The sequence below is a fragment of the Chelmon rostratus genome, chromosome 22, assembly GCF_017976325.1.
Source record: "Chelmon rostratus isolate fCheRos1 chromosome 22, fCheRos1.pri, whole genome shotgun sequence".
NCBI lineage: Eukaryota > Metazoa > Chordata > Actinopteri > Chaetodontiformes > Chaetodontidae > Chelmon > Chelmon rostratus.
In genome coordinates, this window is record NC_055679.1 from 4,506,753 (window position 1) to 4,522,968 (window position 16,216).

At 44.8% G+C, this 16,216-nt stretch overlaps 3 protein-coding genes across 4 annotated transcripts; 2 read left to right on the forward strand and 1 right to left on the reverse strand.

Annotated features, from left to right (window-relative positions):
- Positions 1-161: 161 nt before the first annotated feature.
- Positions 162-3,413, forward strand: apex1 (APEX nuclease (multifunctional DNA repair enzyme) 1). The gene is made up of 5 exons (XM_041964321.1): positions 162-228; positions 1,427-1,558; positions 1,672-1,835; positions 1,928-2,120; positions 2,276-3,413. Exons 2-5 carry the CDS (start codon positions 1,498-1,500, stop codon positions 2,788-2,790), a joined length of 933 nt encoding a protein of 310 aa, XP_041820255.1. The 5' UTR covers positions 162-228; positions 1,427-1,497; the 3' UTR covers positions 2,791-3,413.
- A 9-nt stretch (positions 3,414-3,422) lies between these two features.
- On the reverse strand, positions 3,423-11,174 carry LOC121625983 (zinc finger protein 814-like). 2 transcript variants are annotated; one of them, XM_041964320.1, is made up of 9 exons: positions 10,895-11,174; positions 9,977-10,179; positions 9,725-9,817; positions 9,431-9,523; positions 9,127-9,237; positions 7,890-8,013; positions 6,661-7,792; positions 6,474-6,526; positions 3,423-4,999 (listed from the first exon to the last, which is right to left on the reverse strand). In XM_041964320.1, the coding sequence occupies exons 1-9, from the start codon at positions 10,926-10,928 to the stop codon at positions 3,732-3,734; spliced, it is 3,111 nt and encodes a 1,036-aa protein (XP_041820254.1). In that variant the 5' UTR covers positions 10,929-11,174; the 3' UTR covers positions 3,423-3,731. The 2 variants fall into 2 exon arrangements, with proteins under 2 accessions (XP_041820254.1, XP_041820253.1); XM_041964319.1 differs by having other exon boundaries at positions 9,719-9,817.
- Positions 11,175-11,634: 460 nt separating this feature from the next.
- On the forward strand, positions 11,635-15,895 carry selenoo2 (selenoprotein O2). The gene is given in 10 exon segments (XM_041964271.1): positions 11,635-12,068; positions 12,720-12,923; positions 13,019-13,196; positions 13,309-13,439; positions 13,533-13,728; positions 13,730-13,811; positions 13,924-14,086; positions 14,470-14,655; positions 14,964-15,120; positions 15,373-15,895. Coding segments are annotated over 10 exon segments (1,866 nt in total). The 3' UTR covers positions 15,508-15,895.
- Positions 15,896-16,216: the final 321 nt, after the last annotated feature.

A 16,216-nucleotide genomic window follows, 5' to 3' on the forward strand; every position in this document is an offset into this window, starting at 1 on the left:
TAATGTACTATGCGTTATAGCAGTTAGTGTAGTGCATTTTTGCCAATTCGCAAAATCAAGAAAAAAAATGCAGAGTTTTTTTATGTTTTATTTTTGATCAGGCACTCATTGAGGCAACCACTGAGTACAGCGAGCACGTGCCCAGAAATCTTTGCTGTGCTTTATGTGTTTTGGGGGAGTGACAGAAGCAGCACGGACTGATCTTTACATCCTGCTGTGAAAGTGCAAGTAAGATAATTTGCATCTCCTTTCCTGGACTGTGTTTCTGGTTGAGTGACGCTACCGTTATTTAACATTTGCATTTATTGATCAAATAGACTTTGTAGGAAGCCAATTAGTCTCTGGCTGGTTGGTCTCCATTCATTCTCGGTGCAGGCCGTCTGCTCCTGGCTCCGTGCTCTTTGTCACAGAGGAGAAGCTAGCGTTAGCCTAGCTTGCCATTAAACCTGTTGTAACACGCAAAAATGACCAAATGCATTCTGCAGTTGTTGATCTTATGTCACCTACATGCGCGATGTTAAGTTTGCATCAAGTGTGTCACGAATACATTGTTATTTTACATTTAGTGTGCCTGTCTGTATGTTCCTCCAGAGTGAGGCGACTGAGATCAAAATAAACGATCGGCGCGCTTCCCCTTTGTCACAGAATTTAAGCCTGAAAAAAAAAAAAAACCACTTAACTTTTTTCCGACTGCCAAGCACCGTTTGTAAAACGAATGGCCACACACGTGTAAAACGGGGGTACTGTGTAAGTCGAGGACATGCAGGTTCTCAGAGCTGAACTTTAACTTCCTAAAACGAGGGAAGCGTCGTATTTCGGCCGACATCCGATGGGCCGCTACTGGCGTTCATGTGCAACAACGTGTTAGTACGTTTCCAGACTTGACTGAACATCCTCTGGTTGGTGTTAGGAATCATAATGAGACATACAAATGCAGAAAATGACACAGTTGCCAATATAAGCTGTAAAAATAGAACCAGACCGATATATCTGTCGATATTTAGGTTACTGCAGGTTGATATCGATATATGTTGGCTGATAAAGAAATTGCAGAACAGAAATGCTGAAGATATGTTTGAAGACATTTTGAGGCAGTGTAATGACTGCTTTGTTTTTTAAACTAAAATTTAAATATAATGCTCATTATGTATTTACATCACAGATCTTCAATAACTACTTTTAAGGAATCCCAATGTATCTTTCTGTTACTGTGTGTGTTTATGTGAAGTAAAGACTTCATCAGATTTATCATTCATAGGTATTCTTAAACCCTCAAATATGATCAGCATCAAAATCCAGTGTGGGTCAGGCTTTAATAAGCAGCATTGATCCTGTTTGCATGACTGAAAACCTGCAACTGACGGCTATTGTCACTATTGATTAATTAAAATTCGATTTTAGTTTGATTCCTCTTCTGCTCTTCCAGCGGCGCGTGTGTTGTTGTGTGTGCGTGCTGTGTGTCTGCGAGGTGTGTTTCCAGTCCGAGCGAGTTCAAGCATGAAGAGAGGCAAGAAGGCAGAGGAGGCGGCCGCAGATGGGGAAAACGACACAGGCTCTGGTACTGCAGCGTGCACTCATGCACATTCAAATACACACTGTTCTCTTCATATTCTGAATTCCTTTTTCCATTTTTTTGAAACTTTCATGACGCATGTTTCTTTCACCCCACAGCTTCTGCGAAGAAAGCAAAGAAGCCTAAGGAGCCAGAGGCCCCGATACTGTACGAAGATCCTCCTGATAAATTGACTAGCAAAGATGGACGCAACGCCAACATGAAGATCACCTCCTGGAACGTGGACGGGCTGAGGGCCTGGGTGAAAAAGAAGGGCCTGGATGTGAGTTTGCAGTGAAACTAAAGCCACATCAATTCGTCATGTTCAGTTCTGGGACAGGTTTTAATGGTTAACGCTTGTGTTCGTCCTCCCAGTGGGTGCGTGAGGAGGCTCCGGATGTTTTGTGCCTGCAGGAGACAAAGTGTGCAGAGAAATCTCTCCCTGCTGAGATCACCTCAATGCCCGAGTACCCTCACAAGTACTGGGCCGGGTCGGATGACAAGGAGGGTTACAGCGGTGTGGCCATGCTCTGCAAGACTGAACCCCTCAAAGTCACCTATGGCATTGGTGAGTGATGGGCTCATATTAACAGTCAACACGGTCTAAGAGGTTTTCAACCTGCACTCATGGCTGGAAAGAAATGATTACAATAAACATGTCTTTGAATCCTGGTGAGGGAGTTGCATTCAGTCGTTAACTGAACTTCCTTACCAATACTCCAGGCAAAGAAGAACATGACAAGGAAGGCCGCGTCATCACTGCCGAGTTCCCCAGCTTCTTCCTGGTGACCGTCTATGTGCCGAACGCCAGCAGAGGCCTCGTGCGCCTGGATTACCGCAAAACCTGGGACGTCGACTTCCGGTCATACCTGAGCGAGCTGGACATGCAGAAGCCCCTGGTGCTGTGCGGCGACCTGAACGTGGCGCATCAGGAGATCGACCTGAAGAACCCCAAGGGGAACAAGAAAAGCGCGGGCTTCACCCCCGAGGAGCGCGAGGGTTTCAGCCAGATGCTGGAGGCCGGCTTCGTCGACAGCTTCCGCGAGCTCTACCCCCAGCAGACCCATGCCTACTCCTTCTGGACCTACATGATGAACTGCCGCGAAAAGAACGTGGGCTGGAGGCTCGATTACTTTTTGCTGTCGTCCAGTCTGTTGCCTGGCCTGTGCGACAGCAAGATCCGCAACAAGGTGATGGGAAGCGACCACTGCCCCATAACTCTGCACATAGCCGTGTAGTTCAGTTTGGTCAGCAGGGCTACTGCTTCGCATAGCCGCCACTGTTTTCTTAGTACTTCCGTTCCAACTTGGCTGAAACTATCATGTCTGCCCGTGTGTGCTATGTTAGAGTGAGGTATTGTCTACTTGGGCAGGGAAGAGTCACGTTGACCTCTCTCATGGGTGAAGAGCTGCCCAAACTCACTCTTTCAGTAGGTTCAGCAGTAGCTTAGCTGTCTAATCGTTTTCAGATGAAACGTTCATAAAAGACTCCACAACACCATTCATAATGCCCACTTTTCCCGTTCACGTAATTGAAGTTTGTCCATAAAGTGATGTACACATAAATTCTGTCAAGAAGCAACACTAAATACTCAAAGATGTCTAAGCTGATTTTTAACAATGACCCGTAACTGGCTGTAGAACTGTGTCACAATGTGGCTCCTGTCTGTACTACTGCTAAGACACAAGCCTTCCTACCACAGAACCTGCAGTAATATTTTTTTTTTGTGTTACTGTTTGAGATGAGACCACTTCTGTTTGAAAAAAAAAAAAAAAAAGCAACTTGTTCTAGCACAAAACTGTTCAACCTCTTTTCCAAACTAGTGTTACATTTTCTGTCCTAAAACATGCTCACAATAAAGACTGACTTTATGTAAAAACCTTTTGTTGGTTATTTGAAGCCGAGATAAGGAAAAGAAGTCACATCACAATGCATCTGAAAAACATTCCTTTCAGGGCTCAGTGTGCTTTAATTGAAACACAACCTGTACGTCAACTGCATTCAGTAAAATGGAAAAACTAGGACATTCAACATGAGCCAGTTCTCGCTACGAGTTTCTATACTAGATGAATATTGCATAGCAAATAAAGTCACAATAAATCGTCCCAGTGTGAACCAAACTATAACCCCACACCATTTCCATTTCCAAAAGAATCTCTTCAGTAAATTCAAGTCTTGACTACGTTAACTTCATGATGTGTGTTCGTTGATGCATTTTCAGGTTGTATGACTGCCTGAATCCCTTCCCGCATTCTACACACAGATATGGTTTTTCCCCCGAATGTGTTCGCTGGTGCCTCTTCAGGCGGTTGGCGCTGAGGAAGCTCTTGTCGCACTCGGTGCAGGAGTACGGCCGGACTCCGGTGTGGTAGCGCAGGTGGATTGTCAGGTAGCAGGACTGAGTGAACTTCTTTCCGCAGTGGGGGCACTGGAAGGGCTTATGGCCCGTGTGGAAACGCTCGTGCTTCAGAAGCTCGGCGTGGGAAAAGAAGCCCTTCCCACAGTCGGAGCAGAGGTACGGCCTCTCGCCCGAATGAGTCAGCTCGTGTCTGATCAGCGTCGCCTTATAGACGAAACTCTTATCGCACTGCGAGCAGCTGAAGACGTTTTCCCTGGTGTGGCAGCGCTCGTGCTTCTTCATGTTGCGTTCCCTCTTGAAGCTCTTTCCACAGAAGGAACACATGAAGGGCATTTCCTCTGAGTGGATCTTCATGTGGCTCAGCAATCCCCCCTTGTAGAGGAATCCTTTCCCGCACTGCGCACAAATGTGCGGCCGTTCCTTTTGATGGATGCGCTGATGGGCGGTGAGAGCTGCCCGGTAGGCGAAGCTCTTTCCACAGTTGCAGGTGTGCACTCTCTCTTCTTGGTGAGTCTGGAGGTGCCTGTTGAGGTAGCTGGCACAGCTGAAGCACAGGTCACAGCGAGGGCATTTGAAAGAACGCTCCACCTTGTCAGAATCCTCACCGTGGGTCTTCAGGTGTCTCACCAGTGCCGACTTCCAGGCAAACGCCCGGCCGCACTCCGAACACAGATACTCCCCGTTCTCCATGTGGGTGCTCTTGTGCTCCCTCTGAGCCACCATGGACTTGAAGAACTCCCCGCAGATCAGGCACTCATACTTGCGGCCAGACTTGTGCGTCTGCTTGTGCCTCTCCAGTGACTGTTTGAAGGAGAACCGCCGTCCGCACTGAGAACACAGGAAGGGCTGCTCGCCTGTGTGGATGCGCTGATGGGCTTTTAGTAAGGATCGGAACTTGAAGCTCTTCTCACAGTCTGGACAACTAAAACGTCCCTCTTCATCTGCGAGGGGCTGGAGGGACAGCTTGTCACCCTCAGCCTCAACAGAGTGAATTTTGTCAATGTGCTGCTGGACCTGCGCTTCTTCTGAGTGGTGGAAGGAGCATTTAGGACAGGAGAAAGCAGCCGACGAGCCATCTGTTACAGAACCTTTTGGAAAAACAAAGTCATTAGAGACTGGAGCAAAAAATCAACATTGTGCAAAGAGATGGTTAAACTATGTGCTTGTCCTAGATGCCCATATCAAAATGCCTCTCTGTAGCTAATTTCCCCATACATGATACAATTTTAATTATACTAAGGCTTAAAGGTTTGCATAATTATGTGCATAGCCACATTGAGTGACAGCTAGCCTCTAGGTTTCAGCAACCAGGCTTCATTGGGCACACCTGAGCTATACCTCTTTGCCCATTCTTTAGACTAACCGGGCATTTGGTGGAGTCAGGCGCTGTTAAGATGGTCACAGCTGCAGCCACTGTCACCGAGTTTCACTATGGCTCTTCAGAAACCTATGGGTGACGTCACAGGGACTACGTCCATGTTTAACACAGTCTATGATTGCAAACCATTAGTTTGAAAGATGCTGGAATTTTTGTTTTAAAAATTAGTTAAAAAAAACTGCCATTACTGATGTGGAATGGCACATTAAGTCAATATGAAACTATCATCAAGACCAAATATTCATATATCAGCAGGAAAATGTGCAACTATTGTATACAAGTGTCTCTTCTCTGATACGTTTGTTCAACCATCTTAAAATACTTTTACACACCTCATAAGCAGTTTTTATATGATTAAGTGGACATTAAGCACTAAAAATATTAATTATCAAATATTTCTCAACTGATCAATTAATTGTCTATAAAATGCCAAAAATAGTCACAAATGGCAAACAAAATTCCCCACAGCTCAAGGCAACATATTAATATTGCTTGTTTTGACCAAACAACAACAGTCAAAAATCTAAAGATATTTAATCAATTAAAATATACAACAAGATGCAAATGAAAAAGCTGGCACAAAGGGATGTTTAGCATTTTTGCCAATTATCAAAATAGCCGGTCAATAATCTTCTGTTGATCAAGTAATCAACTAATTGTTTCAGCTCTAACTGAGAAATTCAGAGATAACTGGTGAGTTCCAATATTAAATAATTATCCAACTTAAAAAATAAAGCTGCCTATCAAAGCATTTAAGGTTGCACAGGCCCATCAAGCCAATCAGTCTTTCAAGGGAGACTTTTTTCTACATTGATGCAAACAGCTTCATGAAAATATTAATAACTTATTGTCACCACAGGTTATTGCAGCATGCATGACTTGGCAGTTGCTTGTTTTTTTGGTCGAGTAATTTTCTATTTTTTTTCCACATTATTTTATCAATATCAAACTATTTTTATTTTTTATTATAAACAATTTGTTTTTAATTTGATTTTAGTTATGGACAAATTATGTACTTGTTAATTTATTTCTGGCCTGTAACAGGTTACTACATTTCATCTGCTTTGAGTTTCTTTAATGTAATTTAGTGCTCTTGTAGCTTACAAGAGAGCCTCATACCTCTCTGGTTGTGTTATTGTGGTGAGAAAGATCACAAAATGGTATTTGTAAAAATGAAGACTCACTCTCATCACCATCCTTTGATGACACCATGGATGAGCCATAAGAGTGCTCTGCACTGTTAAAGAGAAAGGAAACATAAACATGAGGCACTTCATCTGCCTGACGTCCCACCACAGCCACCATATATTCAACTGAACATAATATACATTATATTTCTGTGGACAGGTCAATGAGGACTGATGGTTTTACCAATTGAAAGGCAGAGGCTTCAGGTCTGGAGGGTTCACCTTGGGGATCTCCTTCCTTCTCTTAGTGGTCATGCTCTTCTGTAAATTTATCACCTGGATCTTCATGGTCGGTTTGCGTTTACGCCCACTTGTGCGGACTTTCACCAGGGAAACGACTCTGTTGTCAAGTTCAGGGGCCGTGCCTTCAGGCTCAGAGGTGGGACGCTCACTGCTCTTAGCCTCTGCGTTCTCCGGATCACCGTTACCATCCGCCTGTGCCTGGCTGTCAGGCTCAGCAGGTGCAACAGGGGTCTTGATGCAACTTTGATCACCTACAACAACTTCCTGCCCATCTTTACGGCTCTCTTTAGGCTTGTGTGAGTTATGATCATCAGTGTGGCTTTTCAGGTGCCTTGAGAGTGCCAGCTCCCAGTTGAATGTCTTGTTGCACTGATGACATGTATAAACACCATCTTCCATGTGTGTTTGCTTGTGCTCTGTGCGGGCTGACAGGGAGTGAAAGGTCTCCCCGCAGACAGCGCAGTTGTATTCGCGTCCGGTTTTGTGTGTGTGTCTGTGCCTGTCGAGGGACTGCCTGAAAGAGAAGCAGCGACCACACTCATTGCACCGGTGGGGGCGTTCACCAGTGTGGATGACCCTGTGGGCAGTTAGCGAGGAGGCAAACTTAAATTTCTTCTCACAGTCTGGACAGTCATGAGGTCCCATAGAGATTTTCTGTTGGGAGGACACTAAGTCATCCTTGTTAGCTTCTGGAAGGCTAATGTTTGTCAGACCACTTGCATCTTTCTCTTGTGCTGCTTCTTCCCCTGGTTCAATTTCTTCTCCTCTGGTTGACTCATCAGGAAGCACTATCAGTGAATCTTCAGCCACTGTGCAAGTGTCTGTTCCTTCACAGCAGTTTTCTCCTGTCACCACCTCGATGTCGGCGCTTGTGCCTAATTCAACCTCTGCGTAATCTGTCACTGTGATGATTTCAACTGCTACGTCATCCACAAATGATACGGTGTGTGTGTGAGCACTGAGGCCTTGGAGCAGATCTGGCTGGTTGGGTCGTTCTGTAGGTTTTGTCACTCTTCTGGGGGAAAATGCAGAGAGGGTGGAGAGGATGCTGTCGCCCATGCTTGTAGGTGGGACTGCACAAAGGAGAAAAGAATGACACATGAGTTAATGTCACAGAGTTCTGTCTTCAACAATGAAGGGCATTAGATGTGGTTATTGGAAATGACTTACCATGCTGCTCTAAATGCCCACGGTGTCTGTGGTGATGGAGCAAATTTTTCAGGTCTGTCGGCTCAGAGACTGAATGCACACATTCCTCCAACACAGAGCATTCAGCTCCAAGCCAGGAAACAGTCTGTGGGACATGTAAGAAAACACAAAAGATTTCAACTTTGTGTTTAAACAGTGTAGAATATAGCATATACCATGTAGCTATTAGTAATTCTTCCTTATTGTTATATGGTATGTATGTGTAATCTTAACTGAAGATCAGATCATTATCATTTAAGGATCCACAAACTCAAATACAGTCATTTGTCACATCTTGTCTTGACCTATGTAACTACTGCCCACCAGTCTGCAGTCAGATTTCTCATTAGATCAATGAAAGTACATGTCACTTCTACTTTTGCTTTTTTCACTTTATTTCTAAACTGTTACAGTTGGATTGGTGTTAAAGCGCTGCTGTGCCCGTTCTTTCTTGACCCTTTATTGACTGTTTACATGTGCATTTGATCAACAATAAGCTAATGTTAAGTGTCATTGAAGAGGCCATTACATCATACTTTGGTCCTGACATTAAGCACTGGTGGGATTGTTGGTGTGGTTTGATTTCATGTATAAACTTTGCAGAGAGGTTTGGTTTGTTTGAGGTTTGTTTAGGCTGTGCTGTCACTGTATAATTAAACTTTTACTTGGCTTGAGTTCATTCATGTGCTACATGCACCCCCTGCTGGTCTTTCTTTGGTAATGCCACAGTAAGCCCGGGGCTGGAGCAAAGCAGAGATATACAAATGACCTGACGGTATGCCACTCTTGTTCTAGTGGCACATGTTGAGTCTGATGGGTACGTCACTGGTGGTTTTTGTTATGTTGCTGCTGTTCCATTGGCACTTATTAACACCATGTCACTGATTTTCACTGACTGTCATATAAAAATTCCTTTTGACACGTGCTACACTTGACTATGAAATGCTCATGGTTCGTTAGAGTTTGCTTATCATTCCTATTTCACAAGCAAATGTCCACTGGCATACCAGTGGCATGTCACTCATGTTTTAGAGTGGCATCCTGTGCCATCAGCCCCTTTTCTAATGGCAGCTGTTGTCTAACTGTCATTCAAAGTTGGTTCTTTCCCTTGTTAATAGAATTCAGCAGAATCACTGTAGTAAACAATAAACAATATGGGAGTTATTCTTCCATGGTGACAAACGTTTTAGCAAAACGATAATAAAATGACACCTCTCACCTGCTCGAGGTCAGGAACTGGCAGCAGCTGTGCCAGCCGAAAGAGGAACTCTGAAAACAGCATCTGCAAATCACCGTCATATTGAGGTCCATACTCAGTGGGGAAGACTTCCTGTGAGAAACAAAGAGATTCTGATAACACTATTTAACGGCATCACAAAGAATAAAAATACTACCAAAAAATATATATATACTACATATGAGCAGCTGACAGAACAGAGCTTCATAGAAGCTATAACCTATTATGGCAGGTAACATTTACAGTTGAATTTGACTCAGCAGAAGTGTAGTCGAAACTGCCTCACCAAGAAAAAGTCTTGTCTCTCTTCGGGATCTTTGAGCAGAGTCTGGATCAACTCAAGAAAGTGAACCACGACTTCCTCTCCTGATTCTTTCATCTGCAATATGGGTAGAAAAATTACACGACTGGATAGCTGCCTAGTGGTTTTGATAAGTTTGATGCCCAGTCAGTAACAGCAAGCGTTTACAATAGACACACACTGATCTAAGATGCAGAAAAGCTGCAAAAATGACTAGAATGTTTTAATTGGTGTGTGTAATGAAGTCAACTAATGCAGACTGAAGACACTTACGCATACCAGGTTGGGATGTCGTGGTTTAATCTTCTCCAGATGAGACAAGATGACATCAGGTTCCAGGAGCTGTTCACTTCGGCACAACTCAAGGATATACTGATGTTGAAAAAGAACAAAGCACTGCATCAGAATACTCGTGTTCACAACGCAGCTCACACATCATTTGACATCTATAACCTTCTATCATTGCTTCCATCTTAAAAAACGAAATGTTACATAAGCTATGAATGCCCAGTGTCCTCCACAGGTACCCACCCTGGCTCTTAATCCCAGGTTAAGTTGCATCCTATGCTTGTGCAGTAGCAACTCTGGGACCATGTCCATCACCAAAGAGACATACTCGGCCACTTTCCAGTAGTTCATGACATCTTGTTTCTGCAGAACCTGCCACATGGAGGCGGACATAAGATGGAGAGGTGGGACCAGGAGGCGCAGCGATGCCAGAGGTAAGGGCTCACCTGAAAAATAGAGTAGTACTCAGACTGAAAGGGAATGCAGCCGACCTATCTGTCCAGTTTGTCCTGATTCAACTAGTTTGATATGCTATCCTTCTGCAGAGGACAAAACAACATGTCAAGTCACTGATCAGAACATTGGACTGTATGATGATAGGGAGTCAAACTGGGGCTGTTATTCACAGCTGTATGCTGTTATTTTCTGGGACTAATGTGGTGAAATAATTTGTTTTACATGCTTTTTTTAATTACACAAGGTAATTAAAAAAAAAGTTTTGTGATTCTGATAAAATTATGTATAGCGTTACCGATTCAGAACATGAAAACTCCCAAGAAATCAACGACACTTAACGTCGACAGAACAGCTTTTGATGCCCATCTCTAATACTCGTTCAGTTAGAGGATCTTAACTGTATTTCTTTATTAGCTAGCTAACGTTATGGGAACAGCACTGTGTTTTGAATGCAACCTCAGGGGAAACATTAAGTGCACGTTCAATAGCAACAATGTTGCTCAAATCCAGTTAGCGATGAATGGCGACTGACAATAAAACACGTCCATGTAACGTTACTATCAGAAGATAAGCAAATAAGGTAGCTTTCTAAGCTAACTTGGTAGTGGAAGCACTGATAAAAGTCAACGTTAGCTGGGCCATCACTGACTCCAAGTTTTCCCACAATTTTTAGCATAATGATTCGTCTTTTAGAAGCAAACAAACCGTTGGAAAGGGCCGTGAAGACACCCGAGTCCATCTTCTCACATCGGTGTTGAAGATTTTATTAACTGTGCCCGAGCTGCTGTTAGCCAGATAGCTAGCAACCCAACCACAGTTGACTAGCATTAACTAATAGTTACAGGATGGGAAAGGCGGGGCTAAACTAGCTACCCAACTAAAACTACTAAAGGTCTCCTCTAAATAAGAGAACCACGCAAATTATGAGTATAAATAAGCAAAACAAGCAGTTATATTACGTGCTGGGACTGATTTGTTGTCAGAGGTTTCTTCTTCTCCATTTCGGCCTTTTATTTTCCGGCAGACTACTTTTTTTTTGTTTCCGCCACCTGCTGGACATGCGTTGCCCTGCACCGCCAAAGACAGAAACATGCTCTGGACTTCCAGTTGCTTCAAAACAGATACTAGAGATTTACTATTTTCAGGTGTCGTCTTTTGTATTTTTTATTTCTATTTTAAACGTTTCATAGAGTTTATTTATCTTTAATGGTCTTTTATTTTTTCAGTTTAAAGTCTTTTAAATGTAGTTTTATTCCGATGGAATACGATTTTGATGGATTGACAAAACGCGTTCCTCTATTTCACTCCCGTCAACTTTTTCACTTGTTTATGCTTTTGGACTATTTCATGTCCGCGCACACTGCACGCATTATAAAGCGCCGTAATGAAACGCCACCACACAGCCCTGATTAAGACTGACTGGGCCGTATTAAACCTCAGTCCTCATGGAGCCCTCTCCGTGCGCGTCCATGGCTCTGGAGCGGTTGCCTTTCAACAACAGCGCCCTAAAAAAGCTGCCGGTGGATGACTCCGATGAGCCTGGCTCCCGGACGGTCCCAGCGGCGTGTTTCTCTCGAATTCGGGCTCTTCAACCTCTGGTGCACCCGATCTTCGTGGCTGTGTCCCGGTCGGCGCTGGCTCTGCTCGGCCTGACCGTGCAGGACTTGCTCAGTAATCCCTCGGCCCCGGAGTACCTGAGCGGCTCCAGGCGGCTGCCGGGCTCCGAGCCGGCTGCTCACTGTTACTGCGGGCACCAGTTCGGCCTGTTTGCGGGGCAGCTGGGAGACGGAGCGGTGATGTACTTAGGGGAGGTGGAGTCTGGCACCCACGGGCGATCGGAGATTCAGGTGAAGGGCGCAGGGGTCACACCTTACTCCAGGTAATTTCTGCTGTGTGTGCTGACAGTTCAACATTCATACTGGCTTTTCAACAGACATGGACCAGTTCGTCACACTCAGGGACCAGCTACAGGCCTGTTACAAAAGGATGTGAGAGAAAGTTTCCTCTCACCAGATGAGAATAAGCAGGTGACACAGCCGCTCTTTCATAAGCCTTGCTCACCACAGGCATGTGAATGCAGTAACCCAAGGAGAGCTGCTTAAGGGCTTAACAACTGTGTGCTCAGTAGAACCAGCTGATTCGGTCTGCTGAACACACATCACCAATAGCTGAGACACTTTCTTATTCTTGATTTAAACATGCAGCACATCTGACCAGTCTCACTTCTCTAATCTCTAATTTCAACTCTCCAGTCACTGTAGATCATTTTTCCCCCTTAAATTGTCCAGTGTGCAAAATCCATCCCCTGAGGAAGACTGAGATGTGGTTGAAAGCCACACAAAATGGTAGTGAGTGGACCTTGAGTCGGGATTTTGTTGTGAAATCACATAATGAATTGTGATGGCCCAGATGAGAACAAACAGCATGATATTATGTGTGGTAGGTCAGGTTTGAAACTGGTTGCATGTCATATTAATCAGAGGTGAATAGCAAACAAATCGGCGCCACAAACACTCTGCAATTTCCCCAGAGACGGCGATGGCAGGAAGGTGCTTCGCTCCAGCATCAGAGAGTTCCTGTGCAGCGAGGCCATGGCCGCCTTGGGGATACCCAGCACCCGTGCGGCCTCCCTCGTGACCTCTGACCTTTACGTCAGCAGAGATCCACTCAACAGCGGCAGGCGTGTTCCCGAGCGCTGCTCAGTCGTCCTGCGACTCGCCCCTTCCTTCATCAGGCAGGAAATATCCAAAATGTTTCCAGACTTTCATCAGCACAAAAAAAAAGTTACTTATAATACTGTCTCTGAAGTCTCTCTTACCTTTGTTTTAGATTTGGATCTTTTGAGATCTTTCTGGGCCGTGATGAGTTCTCAGGCCTGCAGGGGCCCAGTGCAGGGCGGCATGACATTCGGGCTCGGCTGCTGGATTATGTCATCGAGACCTTTTATCCTTGCATCCAGCAGACTCATAGCAACCGGAAAGATAGGAATATGGCCTTTTTTAGAGAGGTAAGCATCACACAGTCGTAAAATCAGTCCTAATAATGACATATTGTTAAGGTCCCCCTTTCATGCCGGATTTTCAGCATTTTGATCTTGAAATTTGACTGTTCGTCCCCAGGTGATGATGCGAACTGCTAGACTAGTGGCCCAGTGGCAGTGTGTTGGTTTTTGCCATGGCGTCCTTAACACAGACAACATGAGCATCTTGGGTCTTACTCTGGATTACGGCCCCTTTGGCTTCATGGACAGGTAGGCTCCTGAAAGTGGAAGTTGGTGTCGCAACAGTATTTCATGCCATGGTTTATCTTATTCTATATGAAAACTCCCCCACCGGTGTGTCAGATTTGATCCAGATTTCGTGTGCAACTCCTCGGACAGAAGAGGACGCTACTCTTACCAAGCCCAGCCATCTGTGTGCCGCTGGAACCTGACTCGCCTGGCAGAGGCGTTGGGCTTTGAGCTGGATGCAGTCCAGGCAGGAGCTGTCCTGGATGAGTTTACGCCCACATACGAAGCCTTCTACCTGTGCGCCATGAGGAAAAAAACTGGGCCTTGTGAGAAAAGAAGAGGCAGAGGACAGCGAGCTCGTATCGGACCTGCTGCGCCTCATGCACGACACTGGTACAGAGGCTTATGGACGAAAGTTGTCAGAAGGCTTTAGAGGGATGAGCGGTACATCTGGCATTTTAATGTTGCAGCCTTGTCATGTTACTGTCACATAATGTCTTTCCAGGTGCAGATTTCACCAACACCTTCCGCCTGCTGAGTCGTGTCCCTTGGCCTGAGGAGGGCGACACTGAGAAGGCCACAGTGGGGCCAGTAGTGGACCTCATCCTGGAGCAGTGTGCCTCTATTGAGGAGCTAAAGGTGGCTAATAAGCCAACTATGGAGGACCGGTGAGGGAGTGTATGGTGGTTTTTGGCAATGTGTTTCTTCACAGAGCAGCTGTAGTAAGGACACAGTCTCCAGCTGCCCCACCATATACTCCTGATGAATGTGCATTGCATCCTTGCTGAGCAGACATCTCGTTTCAAATGGCTAACTCTCCTTTGTCACCTAATTTGTTTTTTCTTTTGTATGCTAGCATTTTGGGGAAAAAGCTTTCCACGACAATATGTAAGTTAAATGTGTGTTTTGCAGCATTTGGTAAGATGTATGTTGAGACAGACAGCAGATGCACAGCTTTACATCATGTAGGACCAGAGTGACAGTGAATTTATAGTCCACATCAAGGATTTTCCTTTTCCTCACTTACCTCTAGCATTATCTTTCTTTCCAGTGAGTTGGCAAGGATTCTGTCCATGGCACAAACCAACCCAGTCATGTTTGGGATGGTGGCAGACACGCCAGGCGTGTCCCAGCAACTGGAACGGATGGGACGGTTAAAGGAGCTGCTGGGGACAGATCAGGACGAGCTTCAGAAAAAGCAGCGGGATGACTGGATTCGCTGGGTGAGCCGATACAGGTGAGGAAAAATGGGGGACACTGCAGTTCTAGCGTGCTAGCTGTCATTATCTGTCACTGTCTCTGGTCATTTGTCAACTGTCAATGACTAGGCTAGACTAGATTGTGAACATAGTGGAGAATTTAGCAGCTAAATACCTGAATATTTCCCTTAACTTTCCAATTTCACAGTTCCACAAACATAGTAATGTTAAATCCAGTCATGTTCAAACTAGTTGAAATTGTTCCAAACATATATACATATATATCATTATAATTCTGAATGGGATGAATCAACAGAGTTCTTGTTTCTGTGCACTGAAATGCCAGGAGGCGTTTATCCAGGGAGAGTGATGGCACGAGTGACTTGTCTCTCATCATACAGGAGAGGCTCGGAGTGATGAACAGTGCCAACCCCCGTGTCGTCCTAAGAAACTACATCGCCCAGAATGCAATTCAGGCTGCAGAAAAGGGAGACTTCTCTGAGGTCAGCAGAGCCATAAAAGGTTTTTTCTGTCTCCGCTGGGACTTCTAGAACCATTAAAGCTGTTCTATGTATGTATCGCAAATGTATACACTAAGTCAGTGAATCCGAGCCGGTCACTAGGTGGAGACAAACAGCCATCAATGGTACACATGCACAGATGCTCAGCGGAGTTTGTGAAGAGCTATGTTGTCTTTTGCATCTTTATGTCTAAAAGATGAATAATAGTCATCTTATCATTACCTTGTCCTGCAGGTCAACAGGGTCCTCAAAGTTCTGCAGGAACCATACTCTGATTCCACTGGGCAGGAGCCTTTGGATGGACCTTGCACCTATGACAGGAAACCTCCTGCCTGGGCACAAAGAATTTGTATCACCTGATCCTCGTAGAGCCTCCCAGACAGTGAAGGAGAGAGGTCTGGAGCACATACACCTGTCACTACTGCTGCAGGTGCTCCTCCCCACCCCCACCTCAGACGTTCTCTCCTGCTGCCTGAAGGGAGGTTGTTATGTAACCCAGCGTGTTCCAGTGTTCATCAGTGTGGTCGCATATCAGTGTTTGTGTGATCACAATGCCTTTATTGCAGTGATAGTATCACAGTCAAAATTTGATAAACAACCAAGTACAAATAAATTGATGATGCTGTTAAAGGCATACAGGTTGTAGATGCTGATGAAGTATGATGGCTCAGACGACTAGTCACACAATGACCTGTCTGGGTCTGAAACACCAGGAACACACTGACGTTAGTTATTTACAGACTGTATGAGGTCATCATGTCAGTAGTCACAAATATGAACAATTCAAAATGATTGCTATTAGTTTCTCAAACCTGTAGACAGATTGTTTGTTGGCATTTTGTTTGACAGTTTTTCTGAAACTTTGAAATAAAAGATCATGTGTTGTCTTAATAAACTGTGATGGTTTATATGAGATGTGAGGATATGTGGATATATGTTGTTTGTGTGTGCTTGTCTCATCAATTTGAAGTGGCCAGGGTCTAGAAAAAGGTTATTCCATGAATTTCGGGGTTGTTAAGACAGACAACTGTCAATCAAATCTGATCTGACCATTACCAGATAGCACTGGTGAAGCAGA

Excerpts from the sequence above, each read along its gene's own strand:
- LOC121625983 (XM_041964319.1), bottom strand. The coding sequence starts at position 10,928 with ATGGACTCGGGTGTCTTCACGGCCCTTTCCAACG. Across the intron at positions 8,014-9,126 it reads CAGTTCCTGACCTCGAGCAG|ACTGTTTCCTGGCTTGGAGC; the intron begins GTGAGAGGTGTC and ends CATGTCCCACAG. Across the intron at positions 6,527-6,660 it reads AAGCCTCTGCCTTTCAATTG|TGCAGAGCACTCTTATGGCT; the intron begins GTAAAACCATCA and ends TCTCTTTAACAG.
- apex1 (XM_041964321.1), top strand. The coding sequence starts at position 1,498 with ATGAAGAGAGGCAAGAAGGCAGAGGAGGCGGCCGCAGATGGGGAAAAC. Across the intron at positions 1,559-1,671 it reads GGAAAACGACACAGGCTCTG|CTTCTGCGAAGAAAGCAAAG; the intron begins GTACTGCAGCGT and ends TTCACCCCACAG. Across the intron at positions 2,121-2,275 it reads CAAAGTCACCTATGGCATTG|GCAAAGAAGAACATGACAAG; the intron begins GTGAGTGATGGG and ends CCAATACTCCAG.